The 26,465-nt window shown below is 43.6% G+C and overlaps 1 protein-coding gene across 4 annotated transcripts in view; it reads left to right on the forward strand.

The window, feature by feature from the left end:
- Positions 1-26,465, forward strand: part of gpc5b (glypican 5b) — a 195,757-nt gene that overhangs the window by 114,289 nt on the left and 55,003 nt on the right. For all 4 annotated transcript variants that reach the window (XM_035414637.1, XM_035414636.1, XM_035414635.1 and 1 more), the window contains one exon: positions 5,825-5,945. In XM_035414637.1, the coding sequence (XP_035270528.1) occupies positions 5,825-5,945 (121 nt within the window). The remainder of the gene's footprint in view (positions 1-5,824; positions 5,946-26,465) is intronic.

Genomic DNA, 26,465 nt, shown 5'->3' on the forward strand with positions numbered 1-26,465 from the left:
TACTACGTGGAGCTTATAACCTAACGTTACACTTAACATGCCAGCCTACTGAGATTTGGACTGAGCAAAATTGACATCACAGCTAGCTGGCAAGTCTCTGTGTGGACAACATATAAAATAACCATGAAATGTGTTGAGCAAGAAATTGATTCAATTGAATTAAGGGGTTGCCGAGTTTTGCCCAAGCTATGCTAAAACTGAAAATATGGCTTAACGCTGTGCTAGCTAGCTAACTTACTTGCGACATGTTCTCTGGTGGGGCTCTGAATAAGTCAGAATTTTAGAGCCCTTGGCCGCCTCCTCTTGAAGGTGCTTCCTTTTCTTCTCCCTTTCGGCTCCACATTTTCTCTTTTTTGGGGGGTCCATTGTTAACAAGATGCTGCTCTAATAACTATGTGGCCTGCCTGTCCAATCTTTACCTGTCGATACCAAGTTACTTGCAGTGTGGAGTTCGCGAACAAATCGTTAGCTTAAGTGCCGTTCCAAATGTGTTTGTTGCTGCAGCAAGTAATGTTTAGTTTTTAAGTTTCGTTTCCCCATTGTGCACGTAGTGGCATGAGCTGTGATTGGTCTGCTTTTGTGGGGACATACCATAGACCGTATAAAAATACGGACATATAGACAAACCCTGTTATAGACAGCGCATAAAAATCACAGTGCAACTCAAGATTTATTACCCCGTGACTGCACTGCAGGCCAAATCAGCGACCAGGCAGGCCATCGGGAATTTTCCCCAATCTCACGATGGCCAGTCCGGGCCTGGGAGTGACTATTCCTTCCCTGAGCTTTTCAGCATATCTTTATATTGCTGGTAAATGACAATGGACCGGCCCACTGTCTCAGTAATGTTTGAAACGGACTGTTTCTGTGCCTGGGGGGAGCTGTGGTTCCTTTTCTGTACCGTCCAGGGTTGAAGCAGATCTATATGTCACCGCTCTGAAAGAGCTTGGTGGGTCAGGTTCATCGAGGCCTTATTCAGAGGAGACTCCACTCCCGGCATCCTGATTAATGAGAGCAGAAGGGGAAAATCCAGGTTCAGAAAGTGAATTCTTCCCCAGTCTTTTGTTGCAGTTGTCTGGATTTGCTAATTAGCACAGTTCTTTAGAAAGGAGGTACAGTTGAGGCCAAAAGTTACCTAGGCTAAAGATATTCAAACTCAGCTTTTCAAAACTCCGCACATTTAATGTTACCATACATTTCTTTTTGCAAGTCAATTAGGGCATCTACTTTGTTCACATCAGAGGTCATTTTAAAACAATCAATTAGAGACAGATTTATTTCAGATTTAATTCACTATATCAGAATTCCAGTGGGTCAAAAGTTTACATATACCAATTTGACTGTCTGGAAGATCTATCTACATCCACCTTTAAGAGAATCCTGCATTATCATGGCCTGAAAGGCTGTCGTGCAAGGAAGAAGCTCCTACTCCAAGATCGGCATAAAAAAGCCAGAATGAAGTTTGCAGGTGATCACCAGAACAGAGACCTAGCCTTTTGGAGGAGTGTTCTCTGGTCAGATGAAACAAAAATCGAACATTTTTCCCATAATGATCAGCGCTGTGTATGGACAAAAAAAGGGTGATGCTTTTAATCCAAAGAACACCATCCCAGCTGTGAAGCATTGGGGTGGCAGCATCATGTTGTGAGGGTGTTTTGTTGGAAAAGGGACTGGTGCACTTCAGAAAATAGATGGCATCATGAGGAAGGAGGATTATCTAGAAATACTGAAGCAACACCTCAAGACATCAGCTAGAAAGTTACGACTTAGTCGCAACTGGGTCTTCTGGCAGGACAATGATCCTAAGCATACCTCCAAAGTTGTAACAGAATGGCTTAAAGACAACAAAGTGAAAGAATTGGAGTGGCCATCACAAATCCCTGACCTGAATCCCATAGAAACTTTGTGGACTGAACTGAAAAAACGTGTCCAAACAAGGAGGCCCACAAACCTGACTGAGTTACACCAGTTCTGTCAGGAGGAATAGGCAAAAATTCCAGCAAAGTATTGTGAGAAGCTTGTGGAAGGCTACCCCAAGCATTTGATTCAAGTTCGGCAATTTAAAGGCAATGACACCAAATACTAACAAAGTGTATGTAAACTTTTGACACTGAAAATCTGATCTAGTACATAAAAGCTGAAATAAATATGTCTTTCATTGAAATGATCTCTTATGGAAATAAAGTAGATATCATAATTCACTTAACACAGGAAATGTATGGTAACATGAAATGTGTGAAAAATCGAGTTTGAATGTCTTTAGCCTAGGTGTATGTAAACCTTTGGCCTCAACTGTAGTACCAATTAGTGAAATCAGCTGGCTGAGTTTATGAGTGGAAGAAACACATGGCAGGACTTTCACTTTCTGACCCCTGGACTTTCCACCTCTGGATAAGAGAAGGGTGCACCTTTACAAATGCAGTGAACCTCATTCAAATTGAATAGTGTTAATAAGGGATCAAATGCACTCTTGTCAGCCTGAAATCTATTTCATGAAAGGTGATTTAGCTCTGAAAGTTTTGCTGTAAGGAAGGGTGAAGAGCAGAAGCTGATGCAGTGTGGAAGCCAGTGGTAATACTGGATAGCAGATTTCCATGTGGGGTGCTTCTCTATAGTCAATGAGAGGGCCATTACACACTGGGAAACTTCCAGCCACAGCAGCCGAGCTGGTGAGGCACAGGTTCCCCATTGTCGACCATTTTTATCAGTGGGCCAACAGTGGGTTGACCCATCAGCACCCCTGGGTGTCAGAAGAGGTAGCCAAACATTGGCTGCCAACAAACTGACAAACGGTTTATTTGTTCTATGCTTTAATTTCAGAGTACATTGAGACAACTGTGTAAATAAAAAAAAACTGAAAAATTGAGGTGTTCTAAAACTTTTGACCGGTAGTGCAGCTGAACACACTCCTGGCATTTGTTCTGCAGTGGAAATCAAATATTGTTCGGAAAGGTCTTCCCAACGCTATTGCAGAAGTTCCCACAAATGTGTTGCACTTGTAAGTTGCTTTGCTTTCACCCTTCTGTCCAGTTCAACCCAAGCCAGCTTGATGGGGTTTAAGTCCGGAGACTGTGCTGGCCATTCCATTATTTGAAGCCTACCATCTTGTTCTTTCCTTATAAGGTATTTCTGACACAGCCTGGAGGTATGTTCTGGGTCATTATCTTGCTGTAGGATGAACCCCAGACCAACTGGGCATTGACTAGAGGGTATTGCATGGCACTGCAAAATGCTGTGGTAGCCCATTTGGTTCAGGGTGCCAGTCACTCTGTGCAAGTCACTAACTCTGGATCCAGCCAAAGAGCCCCAGACCATCACGCTTCCTCCTCCATGTTTGACAGTTGATGTCACACACTGAGGAACCATCCTTTCACCTACTCAACGGCATACAAAAACCTTGCGTGATGAAATGAAGATTTCAAATTTTGATTCATCGGTCCATAAGACCTTCTTCCAGTCTTCAGTAATTCACTACCAGTGCTTCATGGCCCAGGCAAGCCTCTTTTTCTTATTTAGCCATTTTAGCAATGGCTTTCCTACTGCCACTCGACCTGTCAAACCTGCAGCTTGAAGTCTTCTTTTCACAGTTGAAACTGAGTCTTGCTTACTTTGACCACTGTTAAGCTGTGCTTGAAGCTGTTGTCCTGTGAGCCGCCTATCACGCGTGGTATCACGTGGTAAACCTTTGGCAGTTTACCACTTACCTTTGTACCATTTCAGGTCATTCACTGGACTTGAACTGCTTAAATTTCAATAAAACTGGAAAAATGGAGGTGTTCTAAAGATTTTGACCGGTGTATGTGCTAGAGTCCGCCACCTCACTATCCACCAGCATCTACCAAATTCCCCAAGCCCAGACCAGCCAGGTCAATGAGGCAATGGGTGTCAGATGTAAGGCTTGTACACAAAGTCGGATCTGAACAAGCGCTGCATGTCTTCAGAGAAAACTCTTAATCACTGTGCACTGGGGAGGAATGGAGCCGGGGCCGTAGTTCACCCAAACAAACTGCGGTGCGCGCTGTACCGCATAAATGAGCCGGAGGTTGTAAGTGTGAGCTGACTGAGGTTAGAGAAATAGTGCTTTTTCTTCTTCTTCTCCTGTGCGCGTGACAGTGGAGGACCTGAGCATCCATCATTAACGAGCTGCAGGTCAAGGCTTCTTTGGCTTGGGGCTGGTTTGACGAGACCCGGTAACCTCATCCCGGCCACTTTATTAGGTACACCTTGCTAGTACCAGGTTGGCATTCCGCTGCTGTAGCCCATCTGCTTCAAGGTTCGACGTGTTGTGCATTCAGAGATGCTCTTCTGCATACCTTGATTGTAACGAGTGGTTATTTGAGTTACTGTTGCCTTTCTATCAGCTCGAACCAGTCTGGCCGTTCTCCTCAGACTGGTTCGACAAGGCAACAAGGCATTTTCGCCCGGAGAACTGCCGCTCACTGGATATTTTCCCTTTTTTGGACCATTCTCTGTAAACCCTAGAGATGGTTGTGCGTGAAAATCCCAGTAGATCAGCAGTTTCTGAAATACTCAAACCAGCCCGTCTGGCACTAACAAACATGCCACATTCAAAAACACTTAAATCACCTTTCTTCCTCTTTCTGATGCTTGGTTTGAACTTCAGCAGAATGTCTTGACCATGTCTACATGCTTAAATGCATTGAGTTGCTGCCACGTGATTGGCTGATTAGATATTTGCGTTAACGTACAGTTGAACAGGTGTACCTAATAAAGTGACCAGTGAGTGTATATATATATGTATATATACTGTATATATATATATATATATATATATATATATATATATATACATATATATATGAGGGGCCAAACAGGAAATATTTAATGAAGTCTGATCATCATTTTTGATATATATTGAAACTGATATATATATATATACATTGTTTTTTATATTTATACATTGAAAACGATAAATATACATCATATTTGATATTTATACATCAAAACCGATATATATATATATATACATTGAAATCAATATATATATATATATATATCATTCGGAACAGGCATATATTTGGGCATCCCATTGGGCCTTTATTAAGACATAATCAGTGCAATCCAAATTAATTTTTAATTGGATTGAGACTGAAAATTATATTATTATATTCTGTAAGAATTTTGATGTGAATATAACAAGTGAGACAGTGAAATGTCGCTAGCTCTCCGATTTTAATACAGACACATATTTGGTCCGCTTCTTATGGGTCTTCCTCGGGTTTGCCCGGGTTTGTTAATGTGAGCCGTGCTGTTTCTGAACGAACTTCGCTTTTAATTTCAGCTACTGTATGCTTTGTGGTGAATGTGCTTCGCCCTTATTTTTTAATGGTACGCAATGGCTGACAGAGCCAGAGAACTTGTCCAAACACTTTTAGACAGTGACACATTTATTGAAACACTTGCAAAATTTGTTTGTTTTGGTGGCTGTTAAGATAACCGGAAATGAGAGACCCCTACATCCGGTTTACATACCCGGAAATGTGAAATAGGCCTATTAGCCTATTATGCGTGAAACATGCCAGGCTATTGAAATACCTGCGGATTGTGCTTTCTGTTATCTTAAACTAAACATCTGAGAACTAATCAATCCTGTGGTTTTTAAGGGTACACCTTATGAATATCCCCTTGCAAAGGTCAGGGAAATTAGTCTGAATTAGTCTGAAAGTATTCTGTGCATTTTGTGTGTTTGTGAAAATCAGCTGTCAAATTTGTGTTAATAGTTTTAGTGTATTACCTTTTTCCACATTCACTCTTGCAAAATGTACATGCTCTGGACGTACAGTACATGTCTCTCTCTCCTCAGCTATTTGGGTCGCGCGGTGGGAAACAGCCATCAAGCCCAGAGGCAGAATCCAGAGATGAAGGTGCGAAGTCCCGACTCCACCCTGGTGGCGGTGAAAGAGAGGCTGGTGCGCTTTAACCAGGTAGGCTGCAGCCCCTCACATTTCGGCACTGCCGGCGTTTAGCGCGATAACACTGCCAGGCGTCCATTAGCCTACCGCGGTCGCCGGTGACACAGGGTGACTGTGCCCTCTAACGTTCCGCTGTGCCACTGTCGTCTCCCTGCTGCTGTCACAGCCCACCCAGTCCACCGTTGTCACTTTGCTTCCCGTTGACATCACACCTCTGACACCGGTGCCACCCTACTGGTCACTCATTAAATTTATCCACCTTCTGACAGCAGCACCACTCTGCTCCTCCATTACATTCCACTGCTGCCACCGGCATTGATGCTGCAGAAACAGGCTCAGCAGTGTGTTTGACATACGCTCGCCTATTTGTTAATGTGGACATTTGGAGGGTTGGAGCCTCACTCAAAGACTGTGAAAGGAAACTGAGTTTGTTCTCTGGGTCTTTGGGTTTATAGACGTGGGGGCGGGTGGGGGTAAGGGATAGCACATGTTCTCAGAATGTTCTAGAATGAGGAGTCTGCTACAGGAGGCTGCTCGGCTAGGGTGAGGGCGGTGGCTGGAGGAGGCGTGACAGAGCCGTCAGATTTTCTGGGGTGAGTCGGTCAGTGTCTGTCTGCTCCTGAGTTCCCGTGACGGGTAAATGAGGTTAGAGATCACTCGCTGATTGTTGCGTAAATAAAGGAATGGATGAGCACAGATTTTGTACACTTCAGAAAAACAAAAAAAAAATGTGTCTGAACAAGTGTTTTAGTCTTGTAATGAGATTTAATATCTATTTTTTTCTCTCAATTTGAAAACATTAGCTTGTTTTGAGTTACTATTTGCTTTTCAAGCAAAATTGGCTTACCCCATTGGCAAAGCTTTAGTCTGATTGAGTAAAACAGAAATGGAAATAAGTGTAAATATAAGAAAAATATAAAAAATTTTTTTTGCAGTGATATGAAACACAATGCTAAAATCTCTCGACTAATACTGTAGAAATGTGTAGGTCAAAATAACTTACAGCTTCCGTGTGGCTCTAAATGGAGTCTGTGACAATCACTCCACTGGATCAGTTCAGAATGTGGACTCTGGGGGATGGAGTTTAGCCACTGCTGGGCACAGCCTGATGAAATAATTCTTAAACACTTACAAAACTCTCTTACATGGGGACGTGAAATCATCCCATGAAATTCTGGGTCAAATTGGCCCTGTGCTATGAGGGGATTTATGTGTCTAGGACTCTCCGTGTACTTGGCGGGTGGGGTGGGGGTGGGAGGGTGGTGTATTGCCAGGGTTCTACCTCAGGGCTCAGAGTGCAGTGGGCCAGCGATCCGCTGCTGTAATGACTGCAGTATCTCTCCTGTTCATGGGAGTCCGGGGGAATGAAATAGCAGCAGCGGTGGATGAGCTGTCAGACGAGGGCGGTAATTTTATTCTGTCATCTGCCAAAATATGCAGTTATTTGCAGGTGCTTATTGCATTACAGCCAGATCACCCCCCCACCCCCCCACCCCCACCCCACCCGTATACACTCCTGTTTATGCAAAGTGGCCTGACCTTCAACGGGCAAGGTTATCATTTAATGAAAGAAACAGTCTGCCCAAGTCTTTGGTGTCTGCCAGTCATCCCTGCATGACTGAACCCCCGTTCCTCTTGTCAAGGTGTGGGGGGGGGGGGGGTCATGACTCACTAGTTGTGGATAGAGAACACTTCTCAAGATATTACACCATACCAAACCCCCATGGCACACACCACTCGTCTACTGGCAGAAAAACAGCCTGACATCACGCACATGGACACACACACACACAAGTACACGCACACACACACCTCTGTTCCTGCATTAACTCTAGTCCATTAAGATCTGGGCCAGTCTTAGGTCAGTACATGATAAACAGACAAAAGAGGCTGTCACATTAGCTATAACTGAGGAAAAAATGAATGATTTGCAGGTGGGTGGTTTGATTTTATTGGCACATCTGTCAATTGTTCAAAAGAGTAAAAATCAAGAGTCAGGAATATTCTAAAATATAAGAATTTAGTGAAAATCTGTTTCAGGAATATTATCAAATAATAAGAATGCTGTGAAAATCTGATTCAGGAATATTATCACATAACGGGATGTAGTGAAAATATGACCTTTTGGGTTGCGCGCTTGCTTCGGCTGCTGAGTCTGACAGACTCCCGGAAAGGCTGCAGAGACTGAGAGTCTCCCAGCCTGCGCTGTGCTCTTAAATAAGGCACAGCACCACGTGTCATCCCCGCATTCGCCCAGCCTCAGGCCCTCGCTTGCTGTCGCGGACATCTGGGACCTGGACTCTTTACAGGGAGAGCCCATCAGCCTGTTCACCTTGCTCTTCTCTTCCTCATCCTCTTTAAAACTGCCTCCCATCCCTCCCTCTATTAACTTTGCCCCCACCCCTTGCCCCTGCCCCTGCGGTACAGAATGAATATGGAGGGGACAGACAGACGTTTGCCATCATGGAAAAGCAGGAGGCAGAGCAGCCCTGTTGACATTTAAGAAAGGATATGTTCTTTGTTTGCTTTCAGGTGTATTAAATATTAAACAATCCTCCCTGCTCTTTTCTGTTTCACAAAGATAAGAGACCGACAGGCCTCAGTCACCCTGCTGGATCCCCCCCCCCCCCCACTGTTACCGCAGTCTGTAACGAGCAGAATCTGTGGGCTTGTTAGTGTGGACACACGTGCACCTTCGCATGGACATCCACAGGAAGTCAGAAAAGCATGGGCACATTTGTGCACACATATGAACTAATTCGCATAGACACGCACAAAAAGTCACGGACACTCATATACGTATACACTCGTGCAGCTATTTACAGGGACATGCATTGACATGTACACACACACCCACACACACACACACACACACTCAAACACACACACAAACACATTCAGATGTGTGTTGTAAGACAGGCTCCAGCTGTGATTTGTAAACAGTGTGTCTAAAACAGTGTGTCTCCAGCTGATGTCATGACTGCACAGCTGATTGATGTCAGTCTCACCTTGTGGGCTATATAGGACAGGCATTGCTTGATTCATGCACTAGCAGTGGTAAACCGCACAGGGCTTTTTAAAAACATTGTATCATTATAGTGCCAACAACAGCCGTGGGATGACAGACCTTCAGCTCCCCAAATTTATAAAAGCTGTAAAATTTCCTTCTGAAATGAATATGAACTTACGTGCCTCCGCAGTACACAGTTTGGTGTAATCATTTTGGATTATGGAGCAGATAGGACTCAAGCCTTGATTTCGCCAGGCGCAGGGGAACCGGGAATGAACTGCGTGTCACAAAGGGATCTTAAATACCGTGTTGTTGTAGCAGCGATCAATGCCGCTCCAACAGCAGCAAAAAAAAAAAAAAAACTGCCATGCTTTATTAGATTTGGAGTAAAGATTTTCTGTAGAATGGGAGTAGGACATGCTCCATGGATGAAACAAATGTGAATTTATGTGGCCCCCCCGGAAGGCTATTTAGCACCATATGCCCACCCATCTTCTGTTCCACTACAGTCTGTCTGATTTTTCATCCAGGTGTATGCGTGATTAAATGTGCATGAGTTTGATGAAAAATAAATAGGAAAGTAACAAAACATTGGTTGTTTTAATATCAAGATCCCTCAGGGTGAATAAATATAAAATAACAAATAATAAGCATATATAAAATGAACTGTGGATGAGAGTAAAAATGATTAATTTCTGTTGGCCACTTTTGTATCCTAGCTTTTCTATGGACCTGGCACATTCTTTTCACATTTGAAAAGAATCTTCAAGTCTGATACACAGCTTAACTGTCAGTGTAATATCATGTTACACTGATACTTAAGATCTATTATGTAGTTCAGGGTTGAATTGACACAGCGTATGTTAGAGAGCAGGACATATTTTTTATTTTATATGGAAGATGTAAATTTTCAGTGTGTGGTGTGTATTAATACGTATTAATGCAAATTATTATATATATTTTTTACCTTAGTTGCAAGGCTCCAGAGTGCGACCATTTTGGTTGCACATGCGACCAAAAATCTGTCAAGTGCGACTAAACATTTTCATTGGTCGCACCGGTGCACCTGACATTTAGCAGGTCTGTATCTGTGTGTTACGACAGAGTATTAGGGCCACACTGAGGGAAAAACGTGTTAGGGCTAAGTGTTATTTTAGAGGGGAAATATCAGCAGCTGCCACCTGCGTTAATATGAGGAAGGTGGAGCATCTTGTGAAGTTATACTTTAGTATAGGTTTCACAAATAACAAAATACTTAATCTTTTAGCACATCAGCACCACATTATCATAAGTATCAGGACATTGAAAAGATTGTGCAAGAAACTGTGTCTATTCCGAAGAAAGAACCACACGGACTTGGAGGAAATTGCAGGCTCGGGCTGCCATTAGACTGTCCTCTCTGTCCTTTGTTGGTTGCTGGTGATATATTTTCCTAAAAATAGTTTTTTTTTTTTCTCAAAATTTTATGATTTTATTCTCGTAATATTATGATTTTTTTCTCGTAAAATTACGACTTTATTCTCGTAATATTACCACTTTTTTTCTTGAAATATTATGACTTTATTCTCATTAAATTGCGACTTTAATCTCGTAATATTACGACCTTATTCTCGAAATCTCTGAATTTTTTCCCCTCAATGTGGCCCTAATACTCCGTCGTAGTACAGTGTGTGTATGTGTGTAGCGTTATTTTTTTCCCACCCACATTCTGCGAAGACCCCCTGATTGGCTCTGACCCTGATATTCTTCTTCGCTGAATGCGGGTGGGGAAAAAATATAAGGCATGTATGTGTGAAACTGCGCCCTGTATTCCTTCGGGTGCAGCGCACACTTTTGTTTGAGTTATTTTTGAGTTTTATTTATTTATTTGATTTTGTCAAGCACTTTAAACATCAGCACTTTTTAAGTTTATTTTTAAAACAATTGAGGTTATTGCAATTTCTTGTTAGTGCTGTGATTTAAATAAAGAAAAACATTTATCTGCACCTTTATTCCTGTTTACAATCATTTACATAATATGTTAAGAAATTGCCAATGTGTATGGGAACTGACAAAAAAGGTAACGCTTAAAATGTATTATTGCGGCGCTAAAAGGCACGGTGAAAAATTTTGGGTGCAAGTGCAAGCAATGTAAGAAGTTATTGTGGAGCCCTAGGTTGGGCAAGAGTAATGTAATTATGTAATTTTTTGAAGTGGAAAAAATAATTTATAAGAAGAGTTAGGGCATAAATGCATTTAAATGTTCCCTGTTGCAAAAATACTAGAGCAGGCGTTGTGGAAATGCAGCAAGCCGGGTACGAGACATTTTGAGATGTGCCCTGTGGAGAATGAGAGAGACAGCATAATACCTCATTTCCTGTGTGGCGTTCCCGGCTGATGTGGAACGCTGACGGGCGGGTCTCCGCTCGACGGGGCAACGGAAAGGACTTGGCCACACTCGCGCCTGCTGGTCTCAACACCTCTTAAGATTTGTTTTCATATAAAACCTTTCAACTCTGAGTATGCAAGACCTCACTCAGGTATTGAGCCTGATTAAAATATTTTTCGCTGCAAAAAATATATAATAAAAATCTCAGAAGGGACTGGGTTTTTAGTGCTGGGTCCCTGGCTGATCAAAGTAGTCCAGCTAGACATTGTAACGTTGGCAGCATTTTGCCAACGTGAAAGCAATGCTGTTTTGCAGTTTACATGATGCAATTTATGTAAACTGGGAGGCAGCTTGATGTCTACCCTATATCACTGTACTGTGCACGTCGCTAAAATGAATCAAGCCTGTCTTTGTGTTAATACGTCCATGTAAATGCATCTCGCGAGGGGAACAAGGGGAACCTATTGGGTGAGCATTTTTAGTCCATTTCTTCTTCTCTCCATGAAAGAGTCTGATTTATGGAGTCCAAGCGAGTCGGTCCCGGGAGAACACTCTGTCTTATGAAATTTCACAGATGAAACCGGTTTATGTCTGTTATCGCTGACATGGGCCAAATTTATTATTCACGATTCACAAAGCGCTCCCCTTCAGCAAGCGTTGCCTATACATTTCTGTTTAGAAGTCTTTGTGGATATATTAATTTATATATGCGGTCCTTCTTCAAATATACTGGCTACATGTGTCCCATGGGACTTGAAAGGTAGCAAATAAATACATTTTCAAATGCAACATCAAAGGACATGACAGGTATTCATGGCTGTGGCCAGCCATGCTCTATACTCTGCATAGAATCCGGAACATTCCAGTGCTGGAAGTCTGACAGCTTGCTAGCACGTTATGCACTCCCATCCTGATGGATGCGTGTGATCCTACAGCTGTTCAAGAATGGAACAAATGTATTTTTTTAATGTCATATCTCATGAGCTGTATATATATATATATGGCTGTGTTGATATCATGTTTATGAAATTATTTGTATTTGCACTTAACAATAGGTACAGCTTGTATGTAAACTGTGTATCTAAATGCAGTGTAAATAAGACAGTAAATGACATGCCTGTGATGGGTATATGAAATTTTGGTGGTTAGGGATCACACTGGCGGTTGGTGGCCGAGGCCTGTCTGTGGGGCCAGAGACAATGACAGATACAGGGAGGCTCACTTTTGGTCGGAGGTGGTCCTAATGCTTATACTACAATAAAACGCCAGCGTGAAAACACCCAGACGGCCGCTGATATTTGGCCCAACCCCCCCCCCCCCAAACCCCACAGTATGATATGTCTTAGGCCATTGCCGTGCCATATTCTGTGGGGAAGCGTTTGAGTCTGTGAGGTAAATTTATAGCTTGGGGAAGAGTCAATATTCCGGACCATTATTTTTCCTTAATCTTGTACTGAAGCAGGTGGAGGTTTTTATGGCATTGCAGTTTAATGCAGAATGGATTATTTTAGGAGAATGCCATAAAATTACAGACTGGCAATTACAGTGTGGCAGTTTGACCAGTGTAACAATTAATGTGACAGTGTGTAACAAGAGTCCTGAAAACAGAAAATAATTTACTCAAAGTTCTTTTGTAAAAGCAGTTATTATTCGCAGATCTTTGGAGAATTATTTGCAAACATCTCCTTTGATGAATTTATGCTTGCTCTTGCACATTTTGGTACATATATAAACATCCAGTTTAAAAAAAAAATATTTTAATGTATGTTCAAGAATTGATAAATAACTACACACCTACCCATCTATGTAAGCCCCACTTTATTCAGAAGGGTTAAGCAATTATATGGACATGTACAATACTTCATTATGACATAAAATGTTGTACTTGACTGCAGACCCATGTTTTATATGATTAAAATACTATATTCATGGGACATTTTGCCATTCGCATCATGCCAGTTTCAGTGAGGGACATTAATAAGAGGTTAAATGAACCCGTTAATGGGTAGTTTCCCTATGACATCTGTCATTGTGCCATTCGGTTTGAGCTAATCACAGCACCAAGGTCTAATAGCCCTGTCCATTCAGCCTTTTTCTAAATTTTCTGTACTGTTTGGGCAACAGCATGTAACTGTACAACATGTATCTTGCCTTAGGTTTTTTATATTATAGTAAACGAGCTAAAATGGTGGAGTTGCTGGGATGTGGCATGTAGCTGTTCAGGTCAACATGGAAAAGAATTGCTCTTAAAAATAGGCCTGACAATTTGGAAGCAAAAAAAGACTTTTGTGCATCTGGGCCCAGACAAGGGAACCTAATTACAGTCTACCAGTCAGCCTTTACAGTAGCATTCAAGTAATAAAATGGAGAGAAAACATTTTGAGGTCACTGCAAACCTGCATTTTGTTTACATGTATTCTGGATTGTTCTCCGTCCTCGCCATTTCCGGGTGAGAGTACTGCTGGCGTCCTGCTTGACTGCCGCTTTGCCCCACATCTGAGTGTCTCGTCCTTTTTGTTGAACAATATTCTATGCCCGCTGTACCTGCATCATACATTGTTGGACTACTGGATTACTCTCATTTCTCTCGTCCAACTGCCTATGGATCTCCTCGCCTACGGACACACCCCTGCCTGCACTCTGCCATCTGTCTGTGTTGCACCGGCCTGTGCCGTCTCTCCCTGGATGCACACTCTCAGACCTGTGCGAGCCAGCCTGGGCTCCCTCTCCAGACAGGATCGCCAGTTTACATCTCAGGTAAACAATATACGGATCCACAATGCCATCTGTTGGATTAGCGGTGTTGCTTATGCTGTCATTCTGTCCTGGTGTATCATCCTGGCCAATACTGACTCCTCCAATCGTCTACCGAAATCGGACATAAGCTAACGTTACACCAGAACTCCGCTGTCTAAAACATAACTTTTTTAACTCAGTGCTGCTCCTGCTAACATTCTGTCCCGGTTTATCATCATTTTGGCCAATTTTGTCTCCCCCAACTGTCTACCGGAATTGAAAATATACTACATCAGAACTCCACCTTCTAAAAAATAATTATCGTCTAAATCTTGCTGCTGTTAAGTCTGCCGGCGCGGCAGGCATTCTTTGCCGACGTCGTTACGTCCACCGTAGATCAAGACGAAGTCAGACTGTGCACCGTAGCCCTGGCACAAATATCTGCTCAATATGGACAAATTTCCGCCCTACTGTACATAAATCACATCACTGGCTAAATACAAATTGCTTGCGATCTCTTCCTCTGGCAGCAAAGGACGATGTCACATTTTTTACAATACATTCTGCCCTCTTAAATACTCGCTCCCTCAATAATAAATCTCAGCTACTGTTTGAATTAATTCTGGACAATGAGCTTGATTTTCTTTTACTCTGCGAGACCTGGCAGCAGCCAGGATAATTTTTCTCCCTAAATCAAGTGACACCACCAAACTATACATATCTATTTAAACCTTGTCTTACTAGCCGTGGAGGTGGTTATTTACAAACAAATGCTAACAATCACTGAATTAAATTTGCCGCCTGTGTCATCTTTTGAATATATTGCTTTTAAATCACCCTGCTCCATGATCACTTTCCTACTGTATTGTCCACCCAAACCCAACCCCTTATTTACCTCAAAGCTATCAGAATTACTCACCATTGCATTTCCTCTCTCCTCTCGTATTCTACTGGTTGGTGATGTCAAAGTCCATGTTGATTTGCCTGGTTGTAAACTCACCTATGACTTCATTTCTGTACTTGACTGTTTCTCTCTGGCCCAACATGTCAACTTCCCTACACATCTCAAAGGTCACAGACTTGATGTGGTCTGTTCTGCTGATCTAGCCATTAACAATTTACATCCCCTACCATTCCCTTTGTCAGACCATAACCTAATTGTTTTCAACATTCCTCTACCTTCACCTCATAACACTAACCGAAGATCCATCTCCTTCCGTAACATCAAATCCATTGACCCTCTCCTCCTCAGTGATAAAATTTGCTCTGCCCTACCCCTTACTTCTGCCCCTACCGCACTTGAAGAATTGACCACTACATTTAACTCTTAATCTCTTACCCCTTTTCCACCAAGGCATTTCCAGGGCCAGCAAAAGAATCGGCTCTTGACCAGGAAAACTGGTTCCAAAGTGGCACCAACACTTAGCTGGTCTAGAACCAAGAATCGCTTATGTCAGGGGTTGGGAGCAGGATTATCGTGACCGACCAAGACCAACTAAAACTCTGTGACCGTCAGGTAGAGTGAGATCACCTATTATTGACCACCTTCATTCGGCAGACAAGAAAACGTAAACTTTGCAACTATATATGAAATAGGCGAAATATCGGTAACAACCTGTACCTAGTTATGTAGGAAAAAATGTCCTTGTTATCCTCCAGTGGTTATTTTTTCAGTATTTTTGCGATTTTTTTCTGCCGGCAAGTAAGTCAGAGGTGGTCCAGCTCTAGCTTTTGGTTGCTAAGGGGACGTGCATCGACCACCCCACATAAATTAATGTAACTTAACATAAATTTGCGAGCATACTGTTTAAGTGTCTTGTCTTGCGTATTTGAGGTTAATATGAGAAAGGATGGTAGCTATCAGCACGTCTAGGAATCTGTACATATTCACTGTTGTAACCCAAGTCGCAGGACACAAAATAGCCGTTTGGAAAGCAATTAGAAATTGTGAAGCAACGTCAGCGCCATTGGATTTAATGGGCCGTGATGAGATAATTCTGAGCGTATTGCTTATCTTAAAGTTGATATAGTAAATAAAGCTGTGATAATATAACTAAATGTATATGTATGAAGTTGGTTTTTTACATTTAGACAGTTTATTTTCTGTATTTTTACAGGACACATTTTAATAGGTAACGATGTTACTGGGAACGTGGAGACGTATACAGACGTATACAGTGACGTAGTGACGTGACTCTCTAGCCCGTGCAAAAGCAAACCGGTTCTTAGAAGGTTCGCAAGTTGAACCAATTGTGAACTGGCACTAGCACCAGCCCAGAACCAGAACTAGGTTCGCATTGGAGGAAAAGGGGTATAAGACACACTCAACACTGTTGCCCCCATAAAAACCAAGACTGTCTACTTCACTTCATCTGCACCCTGGTACACCCCTGAGCTTCGTTCAATGAAGCAAGCCGGCCGGCGTCTGGAACGACTCTGCAAGAAAACCAAGCTCACAGTTCATATTAAAGCCTTTAAACATCATTTCACTTCATACTGAGATTCCCTCAGTGCTGCTAAATCTGCTTATTTCTCAAATATCATCAACAAAAACCGCAGAACCTCTAAAACCCTCTTCTCCACCGCCAGTATGCTGCTCAGACCCCCTGACAACACCACGCCCAGTTCTTCTGACCTCTGCAACTCCTTCCTGCAATTTTTTCAAGAAAAAATCACCAAGATCAACACTTCACTGTCTTTCATTACCCCCTTGCCAAACAACTCCCCTCCCTTCACCACTGATCTTTCCCTTTGCTCCTCCTGCAAACTGGCTTAGTAGTTTCACCACTGTCGATCCCACCACCATCTCCGACATCATCTGTGCATCCAAATTAACAACCTGTGCTCTTGACCCCCTCCCCACCACGTTAACTAAGCCCTGTTTACCTGCTCTCTGTCCCTACTCCCTATTTTTAACCTGTCCCTCTTGCATGGTCTAGTCCCCTCCGCCTATAAAACTGCTTCTGTCACACCCATTCTCAAAAAACCTGGTCTGAATACCTCCAACCTCAACAATTGTCGCCCCATTTCCAACCTCTCCTTCTTTGCCAAGACCCTGGAACGCATTGTTGCATCCCAACTCCAAGCCTTCATGTTGTCCTATAACCGATTTGTACCCCTCCGATCTGGATTCCGCCCTCACCACAGCACAGAAACTGCACTTATCAAAGTCCTCAATGATCTACTCCTATCTGCTAACTGTGGTGCCCTCAACATCCTAATCCTACTCGATCTAAGCACAGCCTTTTATACAGTGAACTATAACATCTTACTAGAAAGGTTGCTGCACCTGGATGTTGAGGATACCACACTGGTTCAAATCATATCTCTCTCACTGGAAACACTTCATCACCCTCTCAGGCCATAACTCTGACATAGCCACCACCACACAGGGTGTTCCTCAAGGTTCCGTCCTTGGCCCTCTCCTCTTCATCATCTACATTCTACCACTTGGAGAAATCATCCGCCACTTCAAACTGGATTTTCACTGCTACGCCAAAAATACCCAAATCTACATCAGCACCAAATCCCTCTGCAACCCACCATTATCCCACATTAAAGTCTGCCTCTCTGCAATCAAAACCTGGATGAAACACAACTTCCTCAAACTAAACAGTGACAAAACAGAAGTCATCCTCATTGGTTCAAAATCCATACTAAACAAGTATGCCTAAGTATCACTCACCATTGATGACGTAGTTGTCTCCCCCTCACCCCTAGTCCGTAACCTTGGAGTCATCCTGCATCCAACCCTCTCACTTGAGCACCACATTAGTTTTATAGTAAAGACATCATTTTTCCATCTACATAATATTGCCAAGCTCCGTCCCTGTCATCCACGCCCATCCGCTGAAACACTCATCCATTCATTCATTCACAGTCGGCTTGATTACTGTAATGCTCTTCTGTCTGGCATCAGCTCCAAATCCCTCCATAAACTGTAAATGGTCCAAAACTCTGCTGCACGTCTCCTCATCAATACCAAGTCCTGGAATCACATCACCCCCATTCTCCCGGACCTTCACTGGCTCCCAATAAAACAACGGATTGACTACAAAATCCTCCTGTTAACTTTCAAAGCCCTACACAATCTTGCCCCACGCTCCCTCTCTGAACTCCTCCATCCCTACCAGCCTCCTTGCTCCCTCAGGTCCTCCACTGCAAATCTCCTTGCCACCCCATCATCTAAACTCCACAGTTTTGGTGACAGGGCCTTTTCCCATATTGCACCCAGGCTACGGAACTCACTTCCCCCATCCATCCGAAACTCTGACTCTGCCTCATGTCTCCTAGGCTACTATTAATAATAATAATAATAATAATCACAAACAAGAAGAAATTAAATATCAGCTGCTGCTCTGGGACCGTTTCTTAAGAGAGTCTTACATCTGTTTTTAGTAGATTCATCTCTTCAATTGCCTGGATATTATACAATATTAATTTGAGAGGAGCCAAGCGCAAAATGTAATTACTGTTGGAGAAAGAGAGAGGTCAAGAGATGATGAGAGACAGAGCAGGGGAGAGAGAGGAAAAGAGATAGAGAGAGAGACTGAGAGGGAGAGAGACAGGCAAAGAAACCGAAAGAGAAACAGAGGGAGAGAGACTGAGACCAAGAGGGAGAGAAAGAGAAAGAGACAGAAAGAGAAAAATAATACTGGGAGAAACTGACAGAGAGGGAGAAACAGAGAGAGCTAAAGAGATGAAGAGAGAGACAGAACAGCTCTATCTCTCTATCTAGAGAGAGTCAGAGCAGCTGGGGCGACATAGCTCAGGAGGTAAGACCGATTGTCTGGCAGTCGGAGGGTTGCCGGTTCAAAACCTGCCCTGGGCGTGTCGAAGTGTCCTTGAGCAAGACACCTAACCCCTAACTGCTCTGGCGTTTAGAGGTATCAGTTGTAAAGCGTTTTGGATAAAAGCGCTATATAAATGCAGTCCATTTACCATTTACCATCTCTGAGGCCAAGCAGCTCCGCTTCTGCGGAAATTGTGATTATATTTTTGCCAAGATGGAGTGTCCTGTGGTGCGGACAAGTGGACTGCGTCAGGGAGGTGCTGCTCCGGATGTCAGCAGACAGTAGGCCAAGTGGGGGAAATGGTGGGGCTGGGAGTGGGATTCAATCTCCAATATCTCAATTTCCAGTCCTGGAGGGCAGCACTTTTTCTGATTTTTCTGATTTCCTTTCAATCAGCAGCCAAGTTGGGCCTTGGAAACAAAATGTGCAGTACAGACTCTTTATCCAATCAAAGACTTGAACTAAGAAACGCCTCAAAAACCAGCAGACACAGCAGCCCTCCAGTATTTGAGTTTGTGACCCCTGGGTTAGAGGGAGAGTGATGGTGCAGTAAGACGAGAGAGGGTTATCTGAGGGTGTGCCGAGTAAACATGCAGCTTTCCACCAGTGTGCTGCCACAGCAGAATGATCATGAACGTCATGGTTGTGAAATTGATAAGTATAGCCGTTCCTGGTTAGATGTGAGGATGGAATGTGTCCAGGTGCAAAGATGAAAAATTTAAACAGAAAAAAGAAGCTTCATTTTTTTCCCTGTAGGTTATTTCCAGACAGGCAGTTTCTTCAGACACCCCTGCTGGTGTACCCTGATGGGGTGAGGCTTAAGAGAGCGCGACTGTCTCTCAGACAGAGCGGGCTTGCCTTCAAGGCGCAGTGAGGGTCTCGAGGGCTCCTTTCTTCTTTGCTCCCGCTATCACAGCCAGTTTCTGCTTGGTGAGAAAGGTGTGGTAAAGCCAGGGAGGCCAGGAGAAATGGAGGAAAGGAAGAGTTTGGCAGGCAGAGCAGCGGAGAACGTGGGACGGCCGCTATAAACGTGGCTAATGGCTTCAGGATGTCTTAATCTGCAATTGAGCTTCCTCTGTGGCAGCACTGTCACACAGAGAGAGAGAGAGAGAGAGAGAGAGAGAGAGTGAGGAAAAGAGACCAAGAGAAAGAGAGAGGGAGGTGAGAAAGAGAGTGAGAGAGAAAGAATGAAAGACAGAGGCGGAGAGAGAGAAAGGATAAGAGAGAGGGGGAGAGGAAACTCTGATCTGGGATCTGGAAAAGAAAGCAGTGTTGAGCCCAGCTCCACTGCCCATCTCCCTGGAGAAGGGAGACTCATGGGCATCTAATCAGCTGGTATTTTCATTTCAAATAAGGCTGAAATGTGTTTGGGAGCTCGCTGCGCTGCCCTGGAGCTAGTCTGAGCCCCCACCCGCCAATACAGCATGCCAGGGATGCAGGAGCTAAGGTCGCTCTGGGCAACTCTGTGCATCCTGACTTACTTTACTGCCATTTAGCAGATGCTCAAGGGATGAGTCGGGCAGAATCATTTTGACTGGTATGATATGGATTAATTGATCTCATGCTGGCTAACGCCCTTCCCCCTTAATCCAAATGAAAAATAAAAATCAAAGCTGATTTTTGGAGATTTATTTCCCCCCCCCCCCCCCCCCCCCCCCCCCCATTCACATGTACATACTCACCCTCAGAGCAAGAAATGTCCCCGCCGAGCTGAAGAAAAAAAACAAACAGGCTAATAAGAGCATCGGTCAAATGTACAACCTGAACTCCTGACTGTGCTGTGGGGGGTGTTACCCATGGAGCGGGACTGTATGTTATTGGCAGGCGAGCAGAGGAGGGGGAGGGGCAAAAGCCGAGAGTCCAGAGCCTTCTCTAGGGGCCCAATCTGGACCGTAGATGTCTCTGTACCTGCCTGGATTGGATCAGGGCGTGTACTGGTTGACGGTCACAGAGATGGGAGCGGAGGGCAAGCAGTCTGTGATGAAGTGAAATGGCAGGCTTTAATGGGAGCTGGGCTGCACAGGCCTTTGAAGCCCTCTCTGATGGCTGTTTTAATGGGGAGACCGCACTGCCCCTGCGTGACCATTAAAACCGGCTGTTTGATTTTTACGGCTTCTCATTAGAGACGGGTGGTTTCAGGCAGCTCCAAAACCCTGGCCTTTGTCTCTGATAATGAAGCCCCCACCCCCAACCCCCTCTTCCCAGTTCATAATAACAACTCTCCCCTCCCACACACAGACACACACGCGCACCCACACATTCACGCATAACCGCACATATACACACATACATACACACACACACACACATACACTCACACACATTTTAACTGACCTGGTGTTTTTGCCTCAGATTTGCGTGTAGTGAAATGCGCACACAGCGGCTCTCCTCTTTCTTCCTTTCATTAAAAGGCTGTGGGGATGAAAGAAGCCAGTGGAGCTTTCGACAGGCTACACAACCATCCTTCAACCAAAGATGAGAATGAAGTTGGTGGTCCTGTTTCTGTGTTCTCCAGTCAAGCTTGCCCCTCACAAATACACCCACCGCTGAGCTAGCTGCTTCTTCCCTGCAATTAACTTCCAATGTCCTCCTGTGAAAAGATCCCCTGTGCCATGGCATTGTGGGTATTGTCATTTACCTTTGTACTGATGGTTGTGTATTATGATCTGGCCGTAGTACCGCAGTGGTATTTACTGTGTGTAACTGCATCACAGATGGAGACAAAATGATTGAAGCTGCAATTCCGTTTAGCACTGTTATTTTTATTTTATTTTAACTACTTGCATCCCCTTTTAGCTGTTTTTAATCTTTAATAATGATATAGCCTATATCCTACTCAAGAACACTTTTAACACCACTTATAATGAAAAGATTTCAAAAGTATACTTGATTTTATTTTTATTCATTGTCTTCTGTAGCGCAGGTTTCAGCATAGTAGAATTTATACTTTTTGAGATTCAGACCGAAGACCCTACAAGGGACAAAAATGATTTTCTGGGAGTTATTTTCCAGGACCTCTCTTTAGCAAATAAAATGAATTTGGGGAATTGGGTGTTATCCATGTTGCAGTACCAAGAGATGGCACGGGGGTCCATGTGATGGCAACACAGTACTTGGAGAGGGGTGTTATCCTTCCCCATGAAACAGGCACTTTAAACTATACAGAAAAGTGTCTGTTTTTCTTTACGGGAAAAAGAGTCTAAATAATAGGTAAAATGGGTGCATGGGATCCCTATATTATGGTACAAATAAAGCTGGTATATAGAGAGAGCTAATTTTGTCTGAATACAGAGGTGGCTAGATCCTAACAAAGTAATGTTTGACAGGTGGTTTACATACATACATGAGTATTACTGTTATATCATAGATCAGCATAAGACAGTGTGTTCTTGGGTATGCTGTTAACATTAAGGGGAGATCATATACCTGTTGGTTTGTGTTAGGGTTAGGGGTTGTAGGGTACAGTTAGTTTAGTGTTCTGTGACAGAATTCACAGCGAACCCCTGTTGTTTTACTACAGCGTAATTTCCTTTAGCAGGATTATGCCAACGCTCTGAAAGAGATTTTCAAACTCATCTTGAACTGGTCTGCTGCAATCTCAGTGGGAACACTTTGAAGTCGCTTGTGCACATTGGGACAGGCTGCATTAATGGAAAGTCCCATCGAAAAGAGTACCCTCTCTCTATTGCAAAGAGATCTCCGGGGAGCTGAGATTCCTCTTCTGAGTTTGAAAAGCCTGCTTTGTTTTTGCCGCAAAGGAACAACAAGCTCCGTTTTTTAATTTCGCAACACTGTCTGCTCCCCGTTCCCTGTTTTCCATCAACACCATTTCACACACCATTTCTCCACAGGTATTACTGGAGCCATTTTGAAAGGGCTTTTTGTTTTTCTTTTTTTCTTTGAAGCTTCAGCAACTCGAGTCCCAATATGATGTGGTTGCCTTCATGGTTTTAATTTTCCTACTTCCCTTTCTGGCCTGACTGGCCAGACCCCGCTACCAGATCACACAGCACACTTTTCAGCACTGTACCCAAATTAAACAGGCCACAGGAATACTTGGGAGAGCTGGTACAGAATTAACTGACTTTTTGAAAAATTTGAAGTCGCTGAGGCGAAGCGTCCCAGAATTCCTTGTGCCTGTCAGGAGGACGTAGGCAGCTCAGGAGGTGGTGTGTCCCCCCTAGTCGGCACGGGACGGTGGAAGTGAGAAAGTCAGCGCCTGTCCCCCCAGAAGCGGCCAAGTGAAAAGTTTGTGTCATCAGCCAGACTTTCAGAAGGAAGGGCTTGCACAACCCAAAAAGTAAGTGATCGTACATCAAATTCAAGAGTTTAATTCTCACCTTCAGAGGCTCTAGAACATCATCAGTGTAGCCAGTCGCTTTAGCAGGCCAAATTCTCATGCAATAACACAATAACCCTCTGAACACATAACAATTAGAGCCAGTCCAGGCTTTAGTGGAGGCAGGTTAGCAAGCTGAGGGGAAATTGCCTTTTGGTGGTATGTTAACCATCATGCGCAGAAAGGCCTGGCATGGTTAAAATACAATATAATTTACTAGTGCTTCATTTTTTCATCTCTGATGCATAGCCTGGGATGGGTAAAAATACACAAAAATATTTGTAGTTTTTGTTTATGCATTATGTTTTCTGCATTTTAAAATACAAAATACCCGTCCAATACTAGTATGTGTAAACTACGATCAAAACGTGGCCTAGGTTTCTCTTCAGCTGGCACAGTGATATAACAGTCAAGCAACCTACTGTATGTTACATATGGTATGGGTATATTCAAAAATATATTTCCAGTATCGGTACCTGTTCCATACGGGCGTTTGAAATGCTGCCTATGCTTGTATAGAGCTCATTGCACTCTATAACAAATGTGTGACTGAAAACACATAGGAAATCAGCCCACGTAGAGAAACTGTGGACAATGCAAGCTTATACAGGTGAGAGAGGGTAAGAGAGGGACTAAATGTTTACCCCAGTCCCTACAGGCTGGGTAAGTCCAACCACCAGAGTGACGGAGAATGCCGCAGATTTAGAAGGGACATCCAGGTACCCAGCCTGTAGCTTTAAATCCACAGAGAGGGAGGCTACGTGGGCGGAATTACAGGAAGAGTTTGCGGCCCATGGCTCATGCGTTAACAGGCGTGGGCTTGCAGTCTGACCATCCATCCCCTCCGCCTCCCCTCCCCCCCCCACCCCCCCCCACCCCCCTTCATTCCTGCCTCAAAATCGGCAGAACGAGGCACTGGCCGTGCTGCAGCGGCTAATTGCAACCAGTTTCCACAGAGGCGTTCCAAATTGGCCCGACAAAAGCGCCGTACGGGGGATGCAAGAGTTATAAACGAGCTACTTGTCAGCGCGGCGGGCCTAATTGACTACACTGATAGGAGCTTTGAAAGCACTCGAGCAGCAAGTCTACAGGCAGGACCGCACTGTTTTAATGGCCTCTGTCTGTCCACGGCATTCATTATTTTCATAGAATAGATTATGCCACAAAAGCCATTGTTTAAATGGCTCTCCTAGGTGGGTTTATACAGACTATAAGTGGGGATAAACCATGATACTACAGGGAGAAAAAACATCTGATTTCACCCACTTTTTGGCTGCCTGTTGAAGGCAGACAAGTAGACAAGTGACTGTGCTGTTGAACAGCTATGTTGATGCAGTCTGGTAGACACCAGCATGCGTGTTCTGCTTGTCATTTATTCAGGATTCACAGCCTTTCCCCAGTACAAAGGGCATGTGATCTACTACACATTTCCCTTCCTAAAGTTTTTTGCGTCTGTCTCCAAAGTGACCTTTGGGATTGACCCTCGTGACTCTGAGCCTCTGTTAAGCAATTACAAATGTCTCCTCCGCGTCCCAGCGCGGTCTCTCCCAGTAATGTGAGCAGAGGCATTTCTGGAAGCTCCTCAAAGACTCTGCCTGCAATTAAAAAAGAGAAAGAGACTTGAGTGAATTAAGGCAACGTGCCTGAAAGGGCCACAATTTTGCTCGGTAAGGTGCTTTTTTCCACCCACTCTCGCAAAATAAAAGGAAACGCGAGTTCAGGGAAAGGAATGAAGTGAATGTCAGGCGTCCAACCCATCTCTCTAATTATCCTTTGCTCATCTCATCCTCTAGATTAGCTGGGGATTTTTTTGTCGTGGAGACTGTCCAGAGTGTCTCGGCATACTGACGTTTGGTTTTCGATGTGCGGAGCAGGTAAAAAAAAACAGCCCTCTAAAAAGGAGGGAAAAAAGAAACTGATGGAAAGAGCCAGAGCTAGAGCGAGGCTCATTTTGTGAAATAAAGAGCAAAGCTTATTGCAACTTTTTTATATGAACATATGACACGCAAACTGCCTACACCCTGAGCCGACCACAGGTGGACGGGCTGGGGAGTTTCTCCTGCTATAGACACTGCTTTTTGCTTTTTTACTGTACACTAGGGTGTGCTGGGAATCACATTTTTGCAAAGTATACAATTTAAATTAAATTAGATTTATTGATGTGAGTGTCTTCTCCTGATGGGAAAATGTCTATCTGTCTGTGTTGTTTCCATATAATGTATCTCATCCTCTTGTGATAAATGACACTTTTCATCACTGGTTGTTTGAAAAGTATGGCAGTAGAATAATTGGAGGTGGTGTAGTGAAGTTTACTCAGATGAATGGAGTTTCAACAACCAATCAGAATTTTAGACGTCAGTAGAGCCCAACTTATTGAAATAACATGGACAGGACAACGGTTTAGAAATAAAGAATATACATTTATTGATTATGATAATGAGTTGGTAACAGGCTAATTGAAAACAATAATTTGTATAATATGATGAATAAGATAAGAGGAAATGATGATTTTGCGATAGCTAAACATAGGAGGTTGGCAGTGTTACCATTAAACGAAGGTTAGTTTGTGTTATTGGTTAGTGACACGCTACTCTATGTTACTTGGTTAATTCGTTATATCAGTCTCAAAAAAATTAAGTTTAACAATGTAAACTACAAGGTCAGGGAATTTGCTATTCCCGACCAACATACGCACAACAAACAAAACACAACAAACAGCAGTAAAATAACCTAAACAGGTATTTCAAATTTTACTCTACGCTGTACTTTGATGTCAGTGTCAAATATGCATTTCAATACTTAACGGTGATAATAAGGGAGGCCAGTCCTTAATTCCGTTAGGTTATGCTCGTTCAGCTCCTCAGCTGGTCTCAGGGGTCCGTGGCAGGTGCGCAGAGACGTGGGAAACTTCTTCTGTGAAGTCAGGGTTGCAACAGGTTCCAGTCAAGACGACGGATGTGGACAAATCTTCCACTTGGGTCCCGGCCACAAGGGAGATACGGAGGAAAGGTGTACAGATACGTGTTCCTCAAACAGCGGTAGATGGGAAATAAACCGGTTTGGTTTATTCAGCGGACGGTGGCAGGCCACTCAGGAAAGTCTCCAGTGAGATGCGAGAAGTGCAGCGAAGTTCGGTGATGTCCTTAAGGAGATGCGAGTCTGATCGGTTAGGCAATGCCTAAGAACAAAGTTGTTCGTTTTTTTGATGACTTTTATCCTCAAAAGTCACTGAGGCGTCGGAACCCCATGTGTGATCTCTGTAATGTGATTGGTTTATTATTTTGAC

The sequence above is a fragment of the Anguilla anguilla genome, chromosome 4, assembly GCF_013347855.1.
Source record: "Anguilla anguilla isolate fAngAng1 chromosome 4, fAngAng1.pri, whole genome shotgun sequence".
Classification (NCBI taxonomy): domain Eukaryota; kingdom Metazoa; phylum Chordata; class Actinopteri; order Anguilliformes; family Anguillidae; genus Anguilla; species Anguilla anguilla.